Below are 15,773 nucleotides of genomic sequence, written 5' to 3' on the forward strand. Positions count from 1 at the left end.
TGGGAGACAGTAGACAGTTAACTCAGAATGGATGGGAGACAGGAGACAGTTAACTCAGGATGGATGGGAGACAGTAGACAGTTAACTCAGGATGGATGGGTGACAGGAGACAGTTAACTCAGGATGGATGGGAGACAGTAGACAGTTAACTCAGGATGGATGGGAGACAGTAGACAGTTAACTCAGGATGGATGGGTGACAGTATACTCCTCTACTGATGTGACCATACATAGGGCCCTGAGTATTACGTGACCAAAGTTAGTCAGGGTTATTCCAGGCCGGGTCACAGGGTTAGATCCACTCTTGGATCGTAGTGTTGTACTAACTTGCTTATTAAAAGGTACCGTATGGGTGTGTGGGCTCTACTTCTACAAGTTGTCTTCAGCTCAGCACCCCTTAACAAGGAGTTACGTTTTATACAGACTACAGAACAATGTGGCGTACCTGTTGTCCCCTGAAGCCAGAGTAGGACAGGGTGTCTGGCACGGTCACCAGTAGCTGGGCGGCATGGGCATCGTCACCGTCCTTCTCAGGGTTCAGAGGTTCAGAGGGCATGTTGGTGACGGTCACCTCCAACACCACGGACCTCTGGTCAGACAGAGAGAAAACGGACACCTCCTCATCATCTCTGGATATGAGAAGAGAATGAGGAAATATATATGAAGGAACAGAAGAGTGAAACAAAATGGTAGAATGACACTGTACCACATCTCAGGAAGGAGGAGGATAAACACATGTATAAACCAGGGTGGTTCGAGCCCTGAATGCTGGGTGTGACAAAACACTTATTTTTACTGCTCTAATTACCTTGGTAACCAGTTTATAATAGCAATGAGGCTCCTCAGGGGGTTTGTGGTATATGGCCAATATACCACGGCTAAGGGCTGTATCCAGGCACTCTGCGTTGTGTCGTACTTTAGAACAGCCCATAGCTGTGGTTTATTGGCCATATACCGAACCCCCCCGTTCATTATGAAATACACGGAGGAACAGAAGAAGAGAACAGCGGCCCCCCTCAGTCCGGCTTTAAATTAACTCTCGAAAGTTGTAATAGTAGAAGGAACAAGGTGACTTTTTTGTGATTGGTGACATTTAGTAGGTGACATCATCATTTCCTCTCGTCATGTCAGTCATTACAGACCTTGGAGAGCCGTGTATAACTGGTCAGTCCTGTCCAGATCAACCAGCCCATGTCAGCTAATGTTTTTTAATTTCAAATTTTTTCCCGCTCATAGATATTGTTGTCATTTTTTGTAACTTTTTTTTTCTTCTACATGAATACACGTTAGACACAATGTGTAGAATTGCAGGAAATAAACTGGGGAAGAGGGGGGGTGGGGGGGTGTAAGGAGAGATAGCTCAATGCCTCAACTCTGGATGTGAGAGAGGGATTAGGGAATATAAAAATGTGTATTCCTACTAACTTTGGCAGAGGGGTGAAGAGGTCAGAGGTTATAGGTCGGGTTCCAAACTGGTAGGTCAACTTCAGGTTGCTCTGACAGATATTATCATCACCACAGCCTTTCCTCAGGAAATTCACCTGCAACATATCAGACAGACTTAAGATAAATAAAGGCAAAGACATTTTTTTTTTTTTTTTTTAAGTCACTATATGACTGATGAAAGTTGATCTTGTTGGTATGGAACTGACCTCTGAGTGCAGGGTGTTGGAGGTGGCAACACCCAGTACGGGAGGCAGTTGTTCCTCTGGATTAGTGTCTGAGGACAACATGGGGGGTCTGATAGTGTGGGTGATGGCCAGGGCGATGGGACGCAGCTTGTCACGGATATTCTCCTGCACCGGAAATAATCATTCAACCATTCTTCAAAGAGTTTATATTATATGGAAGTATCCATCTACAAATTATATCTGGAGTTTATGACTTGTAGCAGACCTGGGTGTAAATAATGTTTGTTTTCATTCAGGATTTATTCAACTCAAAATAAAGCACATCTGAAACACTATTTCTTCCCAGGGTTGGAACACTATGCAACATCTAAAGCAACAGAGCTTTGACAACAACAACAACAACAACAACAACGTGTAACGCTGGATGAAGTTACTCTATGATTATATTTTAGTTACAGTGAAACTACTGTTCTGCATTCAGGCTGATTGTCTTGTAAAACCATCAGGATAAAGAGCAAAATAATGTAAATGGGTTAACAACACCACCAACACAAAACGCCAACAACAACAACAACAACACAACAACAACACCACCAACAACACAACAACAACAACACCACCAACACAAAACGCCAACAACAACACCAACAACACAACAACAACAACACCAACAACACAAAACACCAACAACACAACAACAATAACACCAACAATGACAACAACACAAACAACACAAAACACCAACACCAACAACAACAACACCAACAACACAAAACACCAACAACACAACAACAACAACACCAACAACACAACAACAACAACACCAACAACACAAAACACCAACAACACAACAACAACAACACCAACAACACAACAACACCAACACCTACAACAACACCTACAACAACACCAACAATAACACCAACAACAACACCAACAACACATCAACAACACCTACAACAACACCAACAACACAACAACAACAACAACAACACAACAACAACAACACATCAACAACACCTACAACAACAACAACAACACAACAACAACAACACCAACACCAACAACACAACGCCAACAACACCTACAACAACACCAACAACACAACAACACCAACACCAACACCAACAACACATCAACAACACCTACAACACCAACAACACAACAACAACAACAACAACAACAACAACACATCAACAACACCTACAACACAACAACAACACCAACAACACAACAACAACACCAACAACAACACCAACACAAAAGGCCAACACCAACAACACAACAACAACACCTACAACAACAACAACAACACCAACAACAACACAACAACAACACAACAACACCAACAACAACACAACAACACAACAACAACACCAACACCAACAACAACACCAACACCAACAACAACACCTACAACAACACCAACACCAACAACAACACAACAACAACACAACAACAACACAACAACACCAACAACAACACAACAACACCAACAACAACAAACACAATAACAACAAACATCAGTTCTCGACTGTCAGCCCTTTACGTGTAGTTGGAAGGTGGCGCTCCGGCAGGCGGGATGGCGTTGACCCTTCAGCTCCACCTCATCAGTGTGTGTGTACTCCGCGTCCTGTGCACTCCGACCCAGGAAGCTAACACGGTGGGGCAGGCCCAGCTTCCTGCGCTCGGTGTCAGCCTCGAAGAGTAGAACCAGGGCTAGAGGGGAAGGACGGAGGGAGGGGAAATGTTAGCACACCAAGGGAACAGCTCAGCTCATTTAATTAAGGACGGAGGGAGGGGAAATGTCAGCAAACCAAGGGAACAGTCCAGCTCATTTAATTAAGGACGGAGGGAGGGGAAATGTCAGCACACCAGGGAACAGCTCAGCTCATTTAATTAAGGACGGAGGGAGGGGAAATGTCAGCACACCAGGGAACAGCTCAGCTCATTTAATTAAGGACGGAGGGAGGGGAAATGTCAGCACACCAGGGAACAGCTCAGCTCATTTAATTAAGGACGGAGGGAGGGGAAATGTCAGCACACCAAGGGAACAGCCCAGCTCATTTAATTAAGGACGGAGGGAGGGGAAATGTCAGCACACCAAGGGAACAGCCCAGCTCATTTAATTAAGGACGGAGGGAGGGGAAATGTCAGCACACCAAGGGAACAGCCCAGTTCATTTAATTAAGGACGGAGGGAGGGGAAATGTCAGCACACCAAGGGAACAGCCCAGCTCATTTAATTAAGGACGGAGGGAGGGGAAATGTCAGCACACCAAGGGAACAGCCCAGCTCATTTAATTAAGGACGGAGGGAGGGGAAATGTCAGCACACCAAGGGAACAGCCCAGCTCATTTAATTAAGGACGGAGAAGGGGAAATGTCAGCACACCAAGGGAACAGCCCAGCTCATTTAATTAAGGACGGAGAAGGGGAAATGTCAGCACACCAAGGGAACAGCCCAGCTCATTTAATTAAGGACGGAGAAGGGGAAATGTCAGCACACCAAGGGAACAGCCCAGCTCATTTAATTAAGGACGGAGGGAGGGGAAATGTCAGCACACCAAGGGAACAGCCCAGCTCATTTAATTAAGGACGGAGGGAGGGGAAATGTCAGCACACCAAGGGAACAGCCCAGCTCATTTAATTAAGGACGGAGGGAGGGGAAATGTCAGCACACCAAGGGAACAGCCCAGCTCATTTAATTATGGACGGAGGGAGGGGAAATGTCAGCACACCAAGGGAACAGCCCAGCTCATTTAATTAAGGATGGAGGGAGGGGAAATGTCAGCACACCAAGGGAACAGCCCAGCTCATTTAATTAAGGACGGAGGGAGGGGAAATGTCAGCACACCAAGGGAACAGCCCAGCTCATTTAATTAAGGACGGAGGGAGGGGAAATGTCAGCACACCAAGGGAACAGCCCAGCTCATTTAATTAAGGACGGAGGGAGGGGAAATGTCAGCACACCAAGGGAACAGCCCAGCTCATTTAATTAAGGACGGAGGGAGGGGAAATGTCAGCACACCAAGGGAACAGCCCAGCTCATTTAATTAAGGACGGAGGGAGGGGAAATGTCAGCACACCAAGGGAACAGCCCAGCTCATTTAATTAAGGACGGAGGGAGGGGAAATGTCAGCACACCAGGGAACAGCTCAGCTCATTTAATTAAGGACGGAGGGAGGGGAAATGTCAGCACACCAAGGGAACAGCCCAGCTCATTTAATTAAGGACGGAGGGAGGGGAAATGTCAGCACACCAAGGGAACAGCCCAGCTCATTTAATTAAGGACGGAGGGAGGGGAAATGTCAGCACACCAAGGGAACAGCCCAGCTCATTTAATTAAGGACGGAGAAGGGGAAATGTCAGCACACCAAGGGAACAGCCCAGCTCATTTAATTAAGGACGGAGGGAGGGGAAATGTCAGCACACCAAGGGAACAGCCCAGCTCATTTAATTAAGGACGGAGGGAGGGGAAATGTCAGCACACCAAGGGAACAGCCCAGCTCATTTAATTAAGGACGGAGGGAGGGGAAATGTCAGCACACCAAGGGAACAGCCCAGCTCATTTAATTAAGGACGGAGGGAGGGGAAATGTCAGCACACCAAGGGAACAGCCCAGCTCATTTAATTAAGGACGGAGGGAGGGGAAATGTCAGCACACCAAGGGAACAGCCCAGCTCATTTAATTAAGGACGGAGGGAGGGGAAATGTCAGCACACCAAGGGAACAGCCCAGCTCATTTAATTAAGGACGGAGGGAGGGGAAATGTCAGCACACCAAGGGAACAGCCCAGCTCATTTAATTAAGGACGGAGGGAGGGGAAATGTCAGCACACCAAGGGAACAGCCCAGTTCATTTAATTAAGGACGGAGAAGGGGAAATGTCAGCACACCAAGGGAACAGCCCAGCTCATTTAATTAAGGACGGAGGGAGGGGAAATGTCAGCACACCAAGGGAACAGCCCAGCTCATTTAATTAAGGACGGAGAAGGGGAAATGTCAGCACACCAAGGGAACAGCCCAGCTCATTTAATTAAGGACGGAGGGAGGGGAAATGTCAGCACACCAAGGGAACAGCCCAGCTCATTTAATTATGGACGGAGGGAGGGGAAATGTCAGCACACCAAGGGAACAGCCCAGCTCATTTAATTAAGGACGGAGGGAGGGGAAATGTCAGCACACCAGGGAACAGCTCAGCTCATTTAATTAAGGACGGAGAAGGGGAAATGTCAGCACACCAAGGGAACAGCCCAGCTCATTTAATTAAGGACGGAGAAGGGGAAATGTCAGCACACCAAGGGAACAGCCCAGCTCATTTAATTAAGGACGGAGAAGGGGAAATGTCAGCACACCAAGGGAACAGCCCAGCTCATTTAATTAAGGACGGAGGGAGGGGAAATGTCAGCACACCAAGGGAACAGCCCAGCTCATTTAATTAAGGACGGAGGGAGGGGAAATGTCAGCACACCAAGGGAACAGCCCAGCTCATTTAATTAAGGACGGAGGGAGGGGAAATGTCAGCACACCAAGGGAACAGCCCAGCTCATTTAATTAAGGACGGAGGGAGGGGAAATGTCAGCACACCAAGGGAACAGCCCAGCTCATTTAATTAAGGACGGAGGGAGGGGAAATGTCAGCACACCAAGGGAACAGCCCAGCTCATTTAATTAAGGACGGAGGGAGGGGAAATGTCAGCACACCAAGGGAACAGCCCAGCTCATTTAATTAAGGACGGAGGGAGGGGAAATGTCAGCACACCAAGGGAACAGCCCAGCTCATTTAATTAAGGACGGAGGGAGGGGAAATGTCAGCACACCAAGGGAACAGCCCAGCTCATTTAATTAAGGACGGAGGGAGGGGAAATGTCAGCACACCAAGGGAACAGCCCAGCTCATTTAATTAAGGACGGAGGGAGGGGAAATGTCAGCACACCAGGGAACAGCTCAGCTCATTTAATTAAGGACGGAGGGAGGGGAAATGTCAGCACACCAAGGGAACAGCCCAGCTCATTTAATTAAGGACGGAGGGAGGGGAAATGTCAGCACACCAAGGGAACAGCCCAGCTCATTTAATTAAGGACGGAGGGAGGGGAAATGTCAGCACACCAAGGGAACAGCCCAGCTCATTTAATTAAGGACGGAGGGAGGGGAAATGTCAGCACACCAAGGGATACAGCCCAGCTCATTTAATTAAGGACGGAGGGAGGGGAAATGTCAGCACACCAAGGGAACAGCCCAGCTCATTTAATTAAGGACGGAGGGAGGGGAAATGTCAGCACACCAAGGGAACAGCCCAGCTCATTTAATTAAGGACGGAGGGAGGGGAAATGTCAGCACACCAAGGGAACAGCCCAGCTCATTTAATTAAGGACGGAGGGAGGGGAAATGTCAGCACACCAAGGGAACAGCCCAGCTCATTTAATTAAGGACGGAGGGAGGGGAAATGTCAGCACACCAAGGGAACAGCCCAGCTCATTTAATTAAGGACGGAGGGAGGGGAAATGTCAGCACACCAAGGGAACAGCCCAGTTCATTTAATTAAGGACGGAGGGAGGGGAAATGTCAGCACACCAAGGGAACACCCCAGCTCATTTAATTAAGGACGGAGGGAGGGGAAATGTCAGCACACCAAGGGAACAGCCCAGCTCATTTAATTAAGGACGGAGGGAGGGGAAATGTCAGCACACCAAGGGAACAGCCCAGCTCATTTAATTAAGGACGGAGGGAGGGGAAATGTCAGCACACCAAGGGAACAGCCCAGCTCATTTAATTAAGGACGGAGGGAGGGGAAATGTCAGCACACCAAGGGAACAGCCCAGCTCATTTAATTAAGGACGGAGGGAGGGGAAATGTCAGCACACCAAGGGAACAGCCCAGCTCATTTAATTAAGGACGGAGAAGGGGAAATGTCAGCACACCAAGGGAACAGCCCAGCTCATTTAATTAAGGACGGAGAAGGGGAAATGTCAGCACACCAAGGGAACAGCCCAGCTCATTTAATTAAGGACGGAGGGAGGGGAAATGTCAGCACACCAAGGGAACAGCCCAGCTCATTTAATTATGGACGGAGGGAGGGGAAATGTCAGCACACCAAGGGAACAGCCCAGCTCATTTAATTAAGGACGGAGGGAGGGGAAATGTCAGCACACCAAGGGAACAGCCCAGCTCATTTAATTAAGGACGGAGGGAGGGGAAATGTCAGCACACCAAGGGAACAGCCCAGCTCATTTAATTAAGGACGGATGGAGGGGAAATGTCAGCACACCAGGGAACAGCTCAGCTCATTTAATTAAGGACGGAGGGAGGGGAAATGTCAGCACACCAAGGGAACAGCCCAGCTCATTTAATTAAGGACGGAGGGAGGGGAAATGTCAGCACACCAAGGGAACAGCCCAGCTCATTTAATTAAGGACGGAGGGAGGGGAAATGTCAGCACACCAAGGGAACAGCCCAGCTCATTTAATTAAGGACGGAGGGAGGGGAAATGTCAGCACACCAAGGGAACAGCCCAGCTCATTTAATTAAGGACGGAGGGAGGGGAAATGTCAGCACACCAAGGGAACAGCCCAGCTCATTTAATTAAGGACGGAGGGAGGGGAAATGTCAGCACACCAAGGGAACAGCCCAGCTCATTTAATTAAGGACGGAGGGAGGGGAAATGTCAGCACACCAAGGGAACAGCCCAGCTCATTTAATTAAGGACGGAGAAGGGGAAATGTCAGCACACCAAGGGAACAGCCCAGCTCATTTAATTAAGGACGGAGAAGGGGAAATGTCAGCACACCAAGGGAACAGCCCAGCTCATTTAATTAAGGACGGAGAAGGGGAAATGTCAGCACACCAAGGGAACAGCCCAGCTCATTTAATTAAGGACGGAGGGAGGGGAAATGTCAGCACACCAAGGGAACAGCCCAGTTCATTTAATTAAGGACGGAGAAGGGGAAATGTCAGCACACCAAGGGAACAGCCCAGCTCATTTAATTAAGGACGGAGGGAGGGGAAATGTCAGCACACCAAGGGAACAGCCCAGCTCATTTAATTAAGGACGGAGAAGGGGAAATGTCAGCACACCAAGGGAACAGCCCAGCTCATTTAATTAAGGACGGAGGGAGGGGAAATGTCAGCACACCAAGGGAACAGCCCAGCTCATTTAATTATGGACGGAGGGAGGGGAAATGTCAGCACACCAAGGGAACAGCCCAGCTCATTTAATTAAGGACGGAGGGAGGGGAAATGTCAGCACACCAGGGAACAGCTCAGCTCATTTAATTAAGGACGGAGAAGGGGAAATGTCAGCACACCAAGGGAACAGCCCAGCTCATTTAATTAAGGACGGAGAAGGGGAAATGTCAGCACACCAAGGGAACAGCCCAGCTCATTTAATTAAGGACGGAGAAGGGGAAATGTCAGCACACCAAGGGAACAGCCCAGCTCATTTAATTAAGGACGGAGGGAGGGGAAATGTCAGCACACCAAGGGAACAGCCCAGCTCATTTAATTAAGGACGGAGGGAGGGGAAATGTCAGCACACCAAGGGAACAGCCCAGCTCATTTAATTAAGGACGGAGGGAGGGGAAATGTCAGCACACCAAGGGAACAGCCCAGCTCATTTAATTAAGGACGGAGGGAGGGGAAATGTCAGCACACCAAGGGAACAGCCCAGCTCATTTAATTAAGGACGGAGGGAGGGGAAATGTCAGCACACCAAGGGAACAGCCCAGCTCATTTAATTAAGGACGGAGGGAGGGGAAATGTCAGCACACCAAGGGAACAGCCCAGCTCATTTAATTAAGGACGGAGGGAGGGGAAATGTCAGCACACCAAGGGAACAGCCCAGTTCATTTAATTAAGGACGGAGGGAGGGGAAATGTCAGCACACCAAGGGAACAGCCCAGCTCATTTAATTAAGGACGGAGGGAGGGGAAATGTCAGCACACCAAGGGAACAGCCCAGCTCATTTAATTAAGGACGGAGGGAGGGGAAATGTCAGCAAACCAAGGGAACAGCTCAGCTCATTTAATTAAGGACGGAGGGAGGGGAAATGTCAGCAAACCAAGGGAACAGCCCAGCTCATTTAATTAAGGACGGAGGGAGGGGAAATGTCAGCACACCAAGGGAACAGCCCAGCTCATTTAATTAAGGACGGAGGGAGGGGAAATGTCAGCACACCAAGGGAACAGCCCAGCTCATTTAATTAAGGACGGAGGGAGGGGAAATGTCAGCACACCAAGGGAACAGCCCAGCTCATTTAATTAAGGACGGAGGGAGGGGAAATGTCAGCACACCAAGGGAACAGCCCAGCTCATTTAATTAAGGACAGAGGGAGGGGAAATGTCAGCACACCAAGGGAACAGCCCAGCTCATTTAATTAAGGACGGAGAAGGGGAAATGTCAGCACACCAAGGGAACAGCCCAGCTCATTTAATTAAGGACGGAGAAGGGGAAATGTCAGCACACCAAGGGAACAGCCCAGCTCATTTAATTATGGACGGAGGGAGGGGAAATGTCAGCACACCAAGGGAACAGCCCAGCTCATTTAATTAAGGACGGAGAAGGGGAAATGTCAGCACACCAAGGGAACAGCCCAGCTCATTTAATTAAGGACGGAGAAGGGGAAATGTCAGCACACCAAGGGAACAGCCCAGCTCATTTAATTAAGGACGGAGAAGGGGAAATGTCAGCACACCAAGGGAACAGCCCAGCTCATTTAATTAAGGACGGAGGGAGGGGAAATGTCAGCACACCAAGGGAACAGCCCAGCTCATTTAATTAAGGACGGAGGGAGGGGAAATGTCAGCACACCAGGGAACAGCTCAGCTCATTTAATTAAGGACGGAGGGAGGGGAAATGTCAGCACACCAAGGGAACAGCCCAGCTCATTTAATTAAGGACGGAGGGAGGGGAAATGTCAGCACACCAAGGGAACAGCCCAGCTCATTTAATTAAGGACGGAGGGAGGGGAAATGCCAGCACACCAAGGGAACAGCCCAGCTCATTTAATTAAGGACGGAGAAGGGGAAATGTCAGCACACCAAGGGAACAGCCCAGCTCATTTAATTAAGGACGGAGGGAGGGGAAATGTCAGCACACCAAGGGAACAGCCCAGCTCATTTAATTAAGGACGGAGGGAGGGGAAATGTCAGCACACCAAGGGAACAGCCCAGCTCATTTAATTAAGGACGGAGGGAGGGGAAATGTCAGCACACCAAGGGAACAGCCCAGCTCATTTAATTAAGGACGGAGGGAGGGGAAATGTCAGCACGCCAAGGGAACAGCCCAGCTCATTTAATTAAGGACGGAGGGAGGGGAAATGTCAGCACACCAAGGGAACAGCCCAGCTCATTTAATTAAGGACGGAGGGAGGGGAAATGTCAGCACACCAAGGGAACAGCCCAGCTCATTTAATTAAGGACGGAGGGAGGGGAAATGTCAGCACACCAAGGGAACAGCCCAGCTCATTTAATTAAGGACGGAGGGAGGGGAAATGTCAGCACACCAAGGGAACAGCCCAGCTCATTTAATTAAGGACGGAGGGAGGGGAAATGTCAGCACACCAAGGGAACAGCCCAGCTCATTTAATTAAGGACGGAGAAGGGGAAATGTCAGCACACCAAGGGAACAGCCCAGCTCATTTAATTAAGGACGGAGGGAGGGGAAATGTCAGCACACCAAGGGAACAGCCCAGTTCATTTAATTAAGGACGGAGAAGGGGAAATGTCAGCACACCAAGGGAACAGCCCAGCTCATTTAATTAAGGACGGAGGGAGGGGAAATGTCAGCACACCAAGGGAACAGCCCAGCTCATTTAATTAAGGACGGAGAAGGGGAAATGTCAGCACACCAAGGGAACAGCCCAGCTCATTTAATTAAGGACGGAGGGAGGGGAAATGTCAGCACACCAAGGGAACAGCCCAGCTCATTTAATTATGGACGGAGGGAGGGGAAATGTCAGCACACCAAGGGAACAGCCCAGCTCATTTAATTAAGGACGGAGGGAGGGGAAATGTCAGCACACCAGGGAACAGCTCAGCTCATTTAATTAAGGACGGAGAAGGGGAAATGTCAGCACACCAAGGGAACAGCCCAGCTCATTTAATTAAGGACGGAGAAGGGGAAATGTCAGCACACCAAGGGAACAGCCCAGCTCATTTAATTAAGGACGGAGAAGGGGAAATGTCAGCACACCAAGGGAACAGCCCAGCTCATTTAATTAAGGACGGAGGGAGGGGAAATGTCAGCACACCAAGGGAACAGCCCAGCTCATTTAATTAAGGACGGAGGGAGGGGAAATGTCAGCACACCAAGGGAACAGCCCAGCTCATTTAATTAAGGACGGAGGGAGGGGAAATGTCAGCACACCAAGGGAACAGCCCAGCTCATTTAATTAAGGACGGAGGGAGGGGAAATGTCAGCACACCAAGGGAACAGCCCAGCTCATTTAATTAAGGACGGAGGGAGGGGAAATGTCAGCACACCAAGGGAACAGCCCAGCTCATTTAATTAAGGACGGAGGGAGGGGAAATGTCAGCACACCAAGGGAACAGCCCAGCTCATTTAATTAAGGACGGAGGGAGGGGAAATGTCAGCACACCAAGGGAACAGCCCAGTTCATTTAATTAAGGACGGAGGGAGGGGAAATGTCAGCACACCAAGGGAACAGCCCAGCTCATTTAATTAAGGACGGAGGGAGGGGAAATGTCAGCACACCAAGGGAACAGCCCAGCTCATTTAATTAAGGACGGAGGGAGGGGAAATGTCAGCAAACCAAGGGAACAGCTCAGCTCATTTAATTAAGGACGGAGGGAGGGGAAATGTCAGCAAACCAAGGGAACAGCCCAGCTCATTTAATTAAGGACGGAGGGAGGGGAAATGTCAGCACACCAAGGGAACAGCCCAGCTCATTTAATTAAGGACGGAGGGAGGGGAAATGTCAGCACACCAAGGGAACAGCCCAGCTCATTTAATTAAGGACGGAGGGAGGGGAAATGTCAGCACACCAAGGGAACAGCCCAGCTCATTTAATTAAGGACGGAGGGAGGGGAAATGTCAGCACACCAAGGGAACAGCCCAGCTCATTTAATTAAGGACGGAGGGAGGGGAAATGTCAGCACACCAAGGGAACAGCCCAGCTCATTTAATTAAGGACGGAGAAGGGGAAATGTCAGCACACCAAGGGAACAGCCCAGCTCATTTAATTAAGGACGGAGAAGGGGAAATGTCAGCACACCAAGGGAACAGCCCAGCTCATTTAATTATGGACGGAGGGAGGGGAAATGTCAGCACACCAAGGGAACAGCCCAGCTCATTTAATTAAGGACGGAGAAGGGGAAATGTCAGCACACCAAGGGAACAGCCCAGCTCATTTAATTAAGGACGGAGAAGGGGAAATGTCAGCACACCAAGGGAACAGCCCAGCTCATTTAATTAAGGACGGAGAAGGGGAAATGTCAGCACACCAAGGGAACAGCCCAGCTCATTTAATTAAGGACGGAGGGAGGGGAAATGTCAGCACACCAAGGGAACAGCCCAGCTCATTTAATTAAGGACGGAGGGAGGGGAAATGTCAGCACACCAGGGAACAGCTCAGCTCATTTAATTAAGGACGGAGGGAGGGGAAATGTCAGCACACCAAGGGAACAGCCCAGCTCATTTAATTAAGGACGGAGGGAGGGGAAATGTCAGCACACCAAGGGAACAGCCCAGCTCATTTAATTAAGGACGGAGGGAGGGGAAATGCCAGCACACCAAGGGAACAGCCCAGCTCATTTAATTAAGGACGGAGAAGGGGAAATGTCAGCACACCAAGGGAACAGCCCAGCTCATTTAATTAAGGACGGAGGGAGGGGAAATGTCAGCACACCAAGGGAACAGCCCAGCTCATTTAATTAAGGACGGAGGGAGGGGAAATGTCAGCACACCAAGGGAACAGCCCAGCTCATTTAATTAAGGACGGAGGGAGGGGAAATGTCAGCACACCAAGGGAACAGCCCAGCTCATTTAATTAAGGACGGAGGGAGGGGAAATGTCAGCACGCCAAGGGAACAGCCCAGCTCATTTAATTAAGGACGGAGGGAGGGGAAATGTCAGCACACCAAGGGAACAGCCCAGCTCATTTAATTAAGGACGGAGGGAGGGGAAATGTCAGCACACCAAGGGAACAGCCCAGCTCATTTAATTAAGGACGGAGGGAGGGGAAATGTCAGCACACCAAGGGAACAGCCCAGCTCATTTAATTAAGGGCGGAGGGAGGGGAAATGTCAGCACACCAAGGGAACAGCCCAGCTCATTTAATTAAGGACGGAGGGAGGGGAAATGTCAGCACACCAAGGGAACAGCCCAGCTCATTTAATTAAGGACGGAGGGAGGGGAAATGTCAGCACACCAAGGGAACAGCCCAGCTCATTTAATTAAGGACGGAGGGAGGGGAAATGTCAGCACACCAAGGGAACAGCCCAGCTCATTTAATTGAGGGGAAATGTCAGCACACCAAGGGAACAGCCCAGCTCATTTAATTAAGGACGGAGGGAGGGGAAATGTCAGCACACCAAGGGAACAGCCCAGCTCATTTAATTAAGGACGGAGGGAGGGGAAATGTCAGCACACCAAGGGAACAGCCCAGCTCATTTAATTAAGGACGGAGGGAGGGGAAATGTCAGCACACCTAGGGAACAGCCCAGCTCATTTAATTAAGGACGGAGGGAGGGGAAATGTCAGCACACCAAGGGAACAGCCCAGCTCATTTAATTAAGGACGGAGGGAGGGGAAATGTCAGCACACCAAGGGAACAGCCCAGCTCATTTAATTAAGGACGGAGGGAGGGGAAATGTCAGCACACCTAGGGAACAGCCCAGCTCATTTAATTAAGGACGGAGGGAGGGGAAATGTCAGCACACCAAGGGAACAGCCCAGCTCATTTAATTAGGACGGAGGGAGGGGAAATGTCAGCACACCAATGGAACAGCCCAGCTCATTTAATTAAGGACGGAGGGAGGGGAAATGTCAGAACACCAAGGGAACAGCCCAGCTCATTTAATTAAGGACGGAGGGAGGGGAAATGTCAGCACACCAGGGAACAGCCCAGCTCATTTAATTAAGGACGGAGGGAGGGGAAATGTCAGCACACCAAGGGAACAGCCCAGCTCATTTAATTAAGGACGGAGGGAGGGGAAATGTCAGCACACCTAGGGAACAGCCCAGCTCATTTAATTAAGGACGGAGGGAGGGGAAATGTCAGCACACCAAGGGAACAGCCCAGCTCATTTAATTAAGGACGGAGGGAGGGGAAATGTCAGCACACCAAGGGAACAGCCCAGCTCATTTAATTAAGGACGGAGGGAGGGGAAATGTCAGCACACCAAGGGAACAGCCCAGCTCATTAAAATTAAGGACTTAGGGAGGGGAAATGTCAGCACACCAAGGGAACAGCCCAGCTCATTTAATTAAGGACGGAGGGAGGGGAAATGTCAGAACACCAAGGGAACAGAGTGACAGGAGTAAAAATAAACATGATTCAACCAAGAAAAATAGAAGTGTTTCTAAACAGAGGTGTAACTTACTGATGTCTGGTGAGTATGACTCTGGATATGCAGTATAGGTGAAGCACACTTTGACCTCCACACTAATGACAGAAAACAACAGAGTTGACCGAGGCCTGTGTTTAATTCTCAACAGCAGAAACACAATAGCCTGGTTGTCAGTCTTTTTCTGCTTTCACTAACTCCTTCACGGTTGCAGAAGGTGAAAAGTAGACTGGCAACCAGGCTATATGAAGACAAAAAAAAGGACTGGCAACCAGGCTATATGAACACAAAAAAAGACTGTTAACCAGGCTATATGAACACAAAAAAAAGACTGGCAACCAGGCTATATGAACACAAAAAAAAGACTGGCAACCAGGCTATATGAACACAAAAAAAAGACTGGCAACCAGGCTATATGAACACAAAAAAAGACTGACAAAGAGGCTATATAAACACAAAAAAAGACTGGCAACCAGGCTATATGAACACAAAAAAAGACTGTTAACCAGGCTATATGAACACAAAAAAAAGACTGGCAACCAGGCTATATGAACACAAAAAAAAAGACTGGCAACCAGGCTATATGAACACAAAAAAAGACTGGCAACCAGGCTATATGAA

The 15,773-nt window shown here is 49.0% G+C and overlaps 1 protein-coding gene across 5 annotated transcripts in view; it reads right to left on the bottom strand.

The window, feature by feature from the left end:
• itga7 (integrin subunit alpha 7) overlaps positions 1-15,773 on the bottom strand; it is a 128,169-nt gene that overhangs the window by 63,645 nt on the left and 48,751 nt on the right. For 4 of the 5 annotated variants that reach the window (XM_036950907.2, XM_090206478.1, XM_036950906.2 and 1 more), the window contains 5 exons: positions 15,189-15,250; positions 3,180-3,349; positions 1,652-1,795; positions 1,425-1,540; positions 445-628 (listed from right to left, as the gene is read on the bottom strand). In XM_036950907.2, coding sequence (XP_036806802.2) covers positions 445-628; positions 1,425-1,540; positions 1,652-1,795; positions 3,180-3,349; positions 15,189-15,250 — 676 coding nt within the window. The remainder of the gene's footprint in view (positions 1-444; positions 629-1,424; positions 1,541-1,651; positions 1,796-3,179; positions 3,350-15,188; positions 15,251-15,773) is intronic. The other variant, XR_016488101.1, reaches the window with a different exon arrangement.

The sequence above is a fragment of the Oncorhynchus mykiss genome, chromosome 17, assembly GCF_057628025.1.
Source record: "Oncorhynchus mykiss isolate SJ-2025 chromosome 17, ASM5762802v1, whole genome shotgun sequence".
Classification (NCBI taxonomy): domain Eukaryota; kingdom Metazoa; phylum Chordata; class Actinopteri; order Salmoniformes; family Salmonidae; genus Oncorhynchus; species Oncorhynchus mykiss.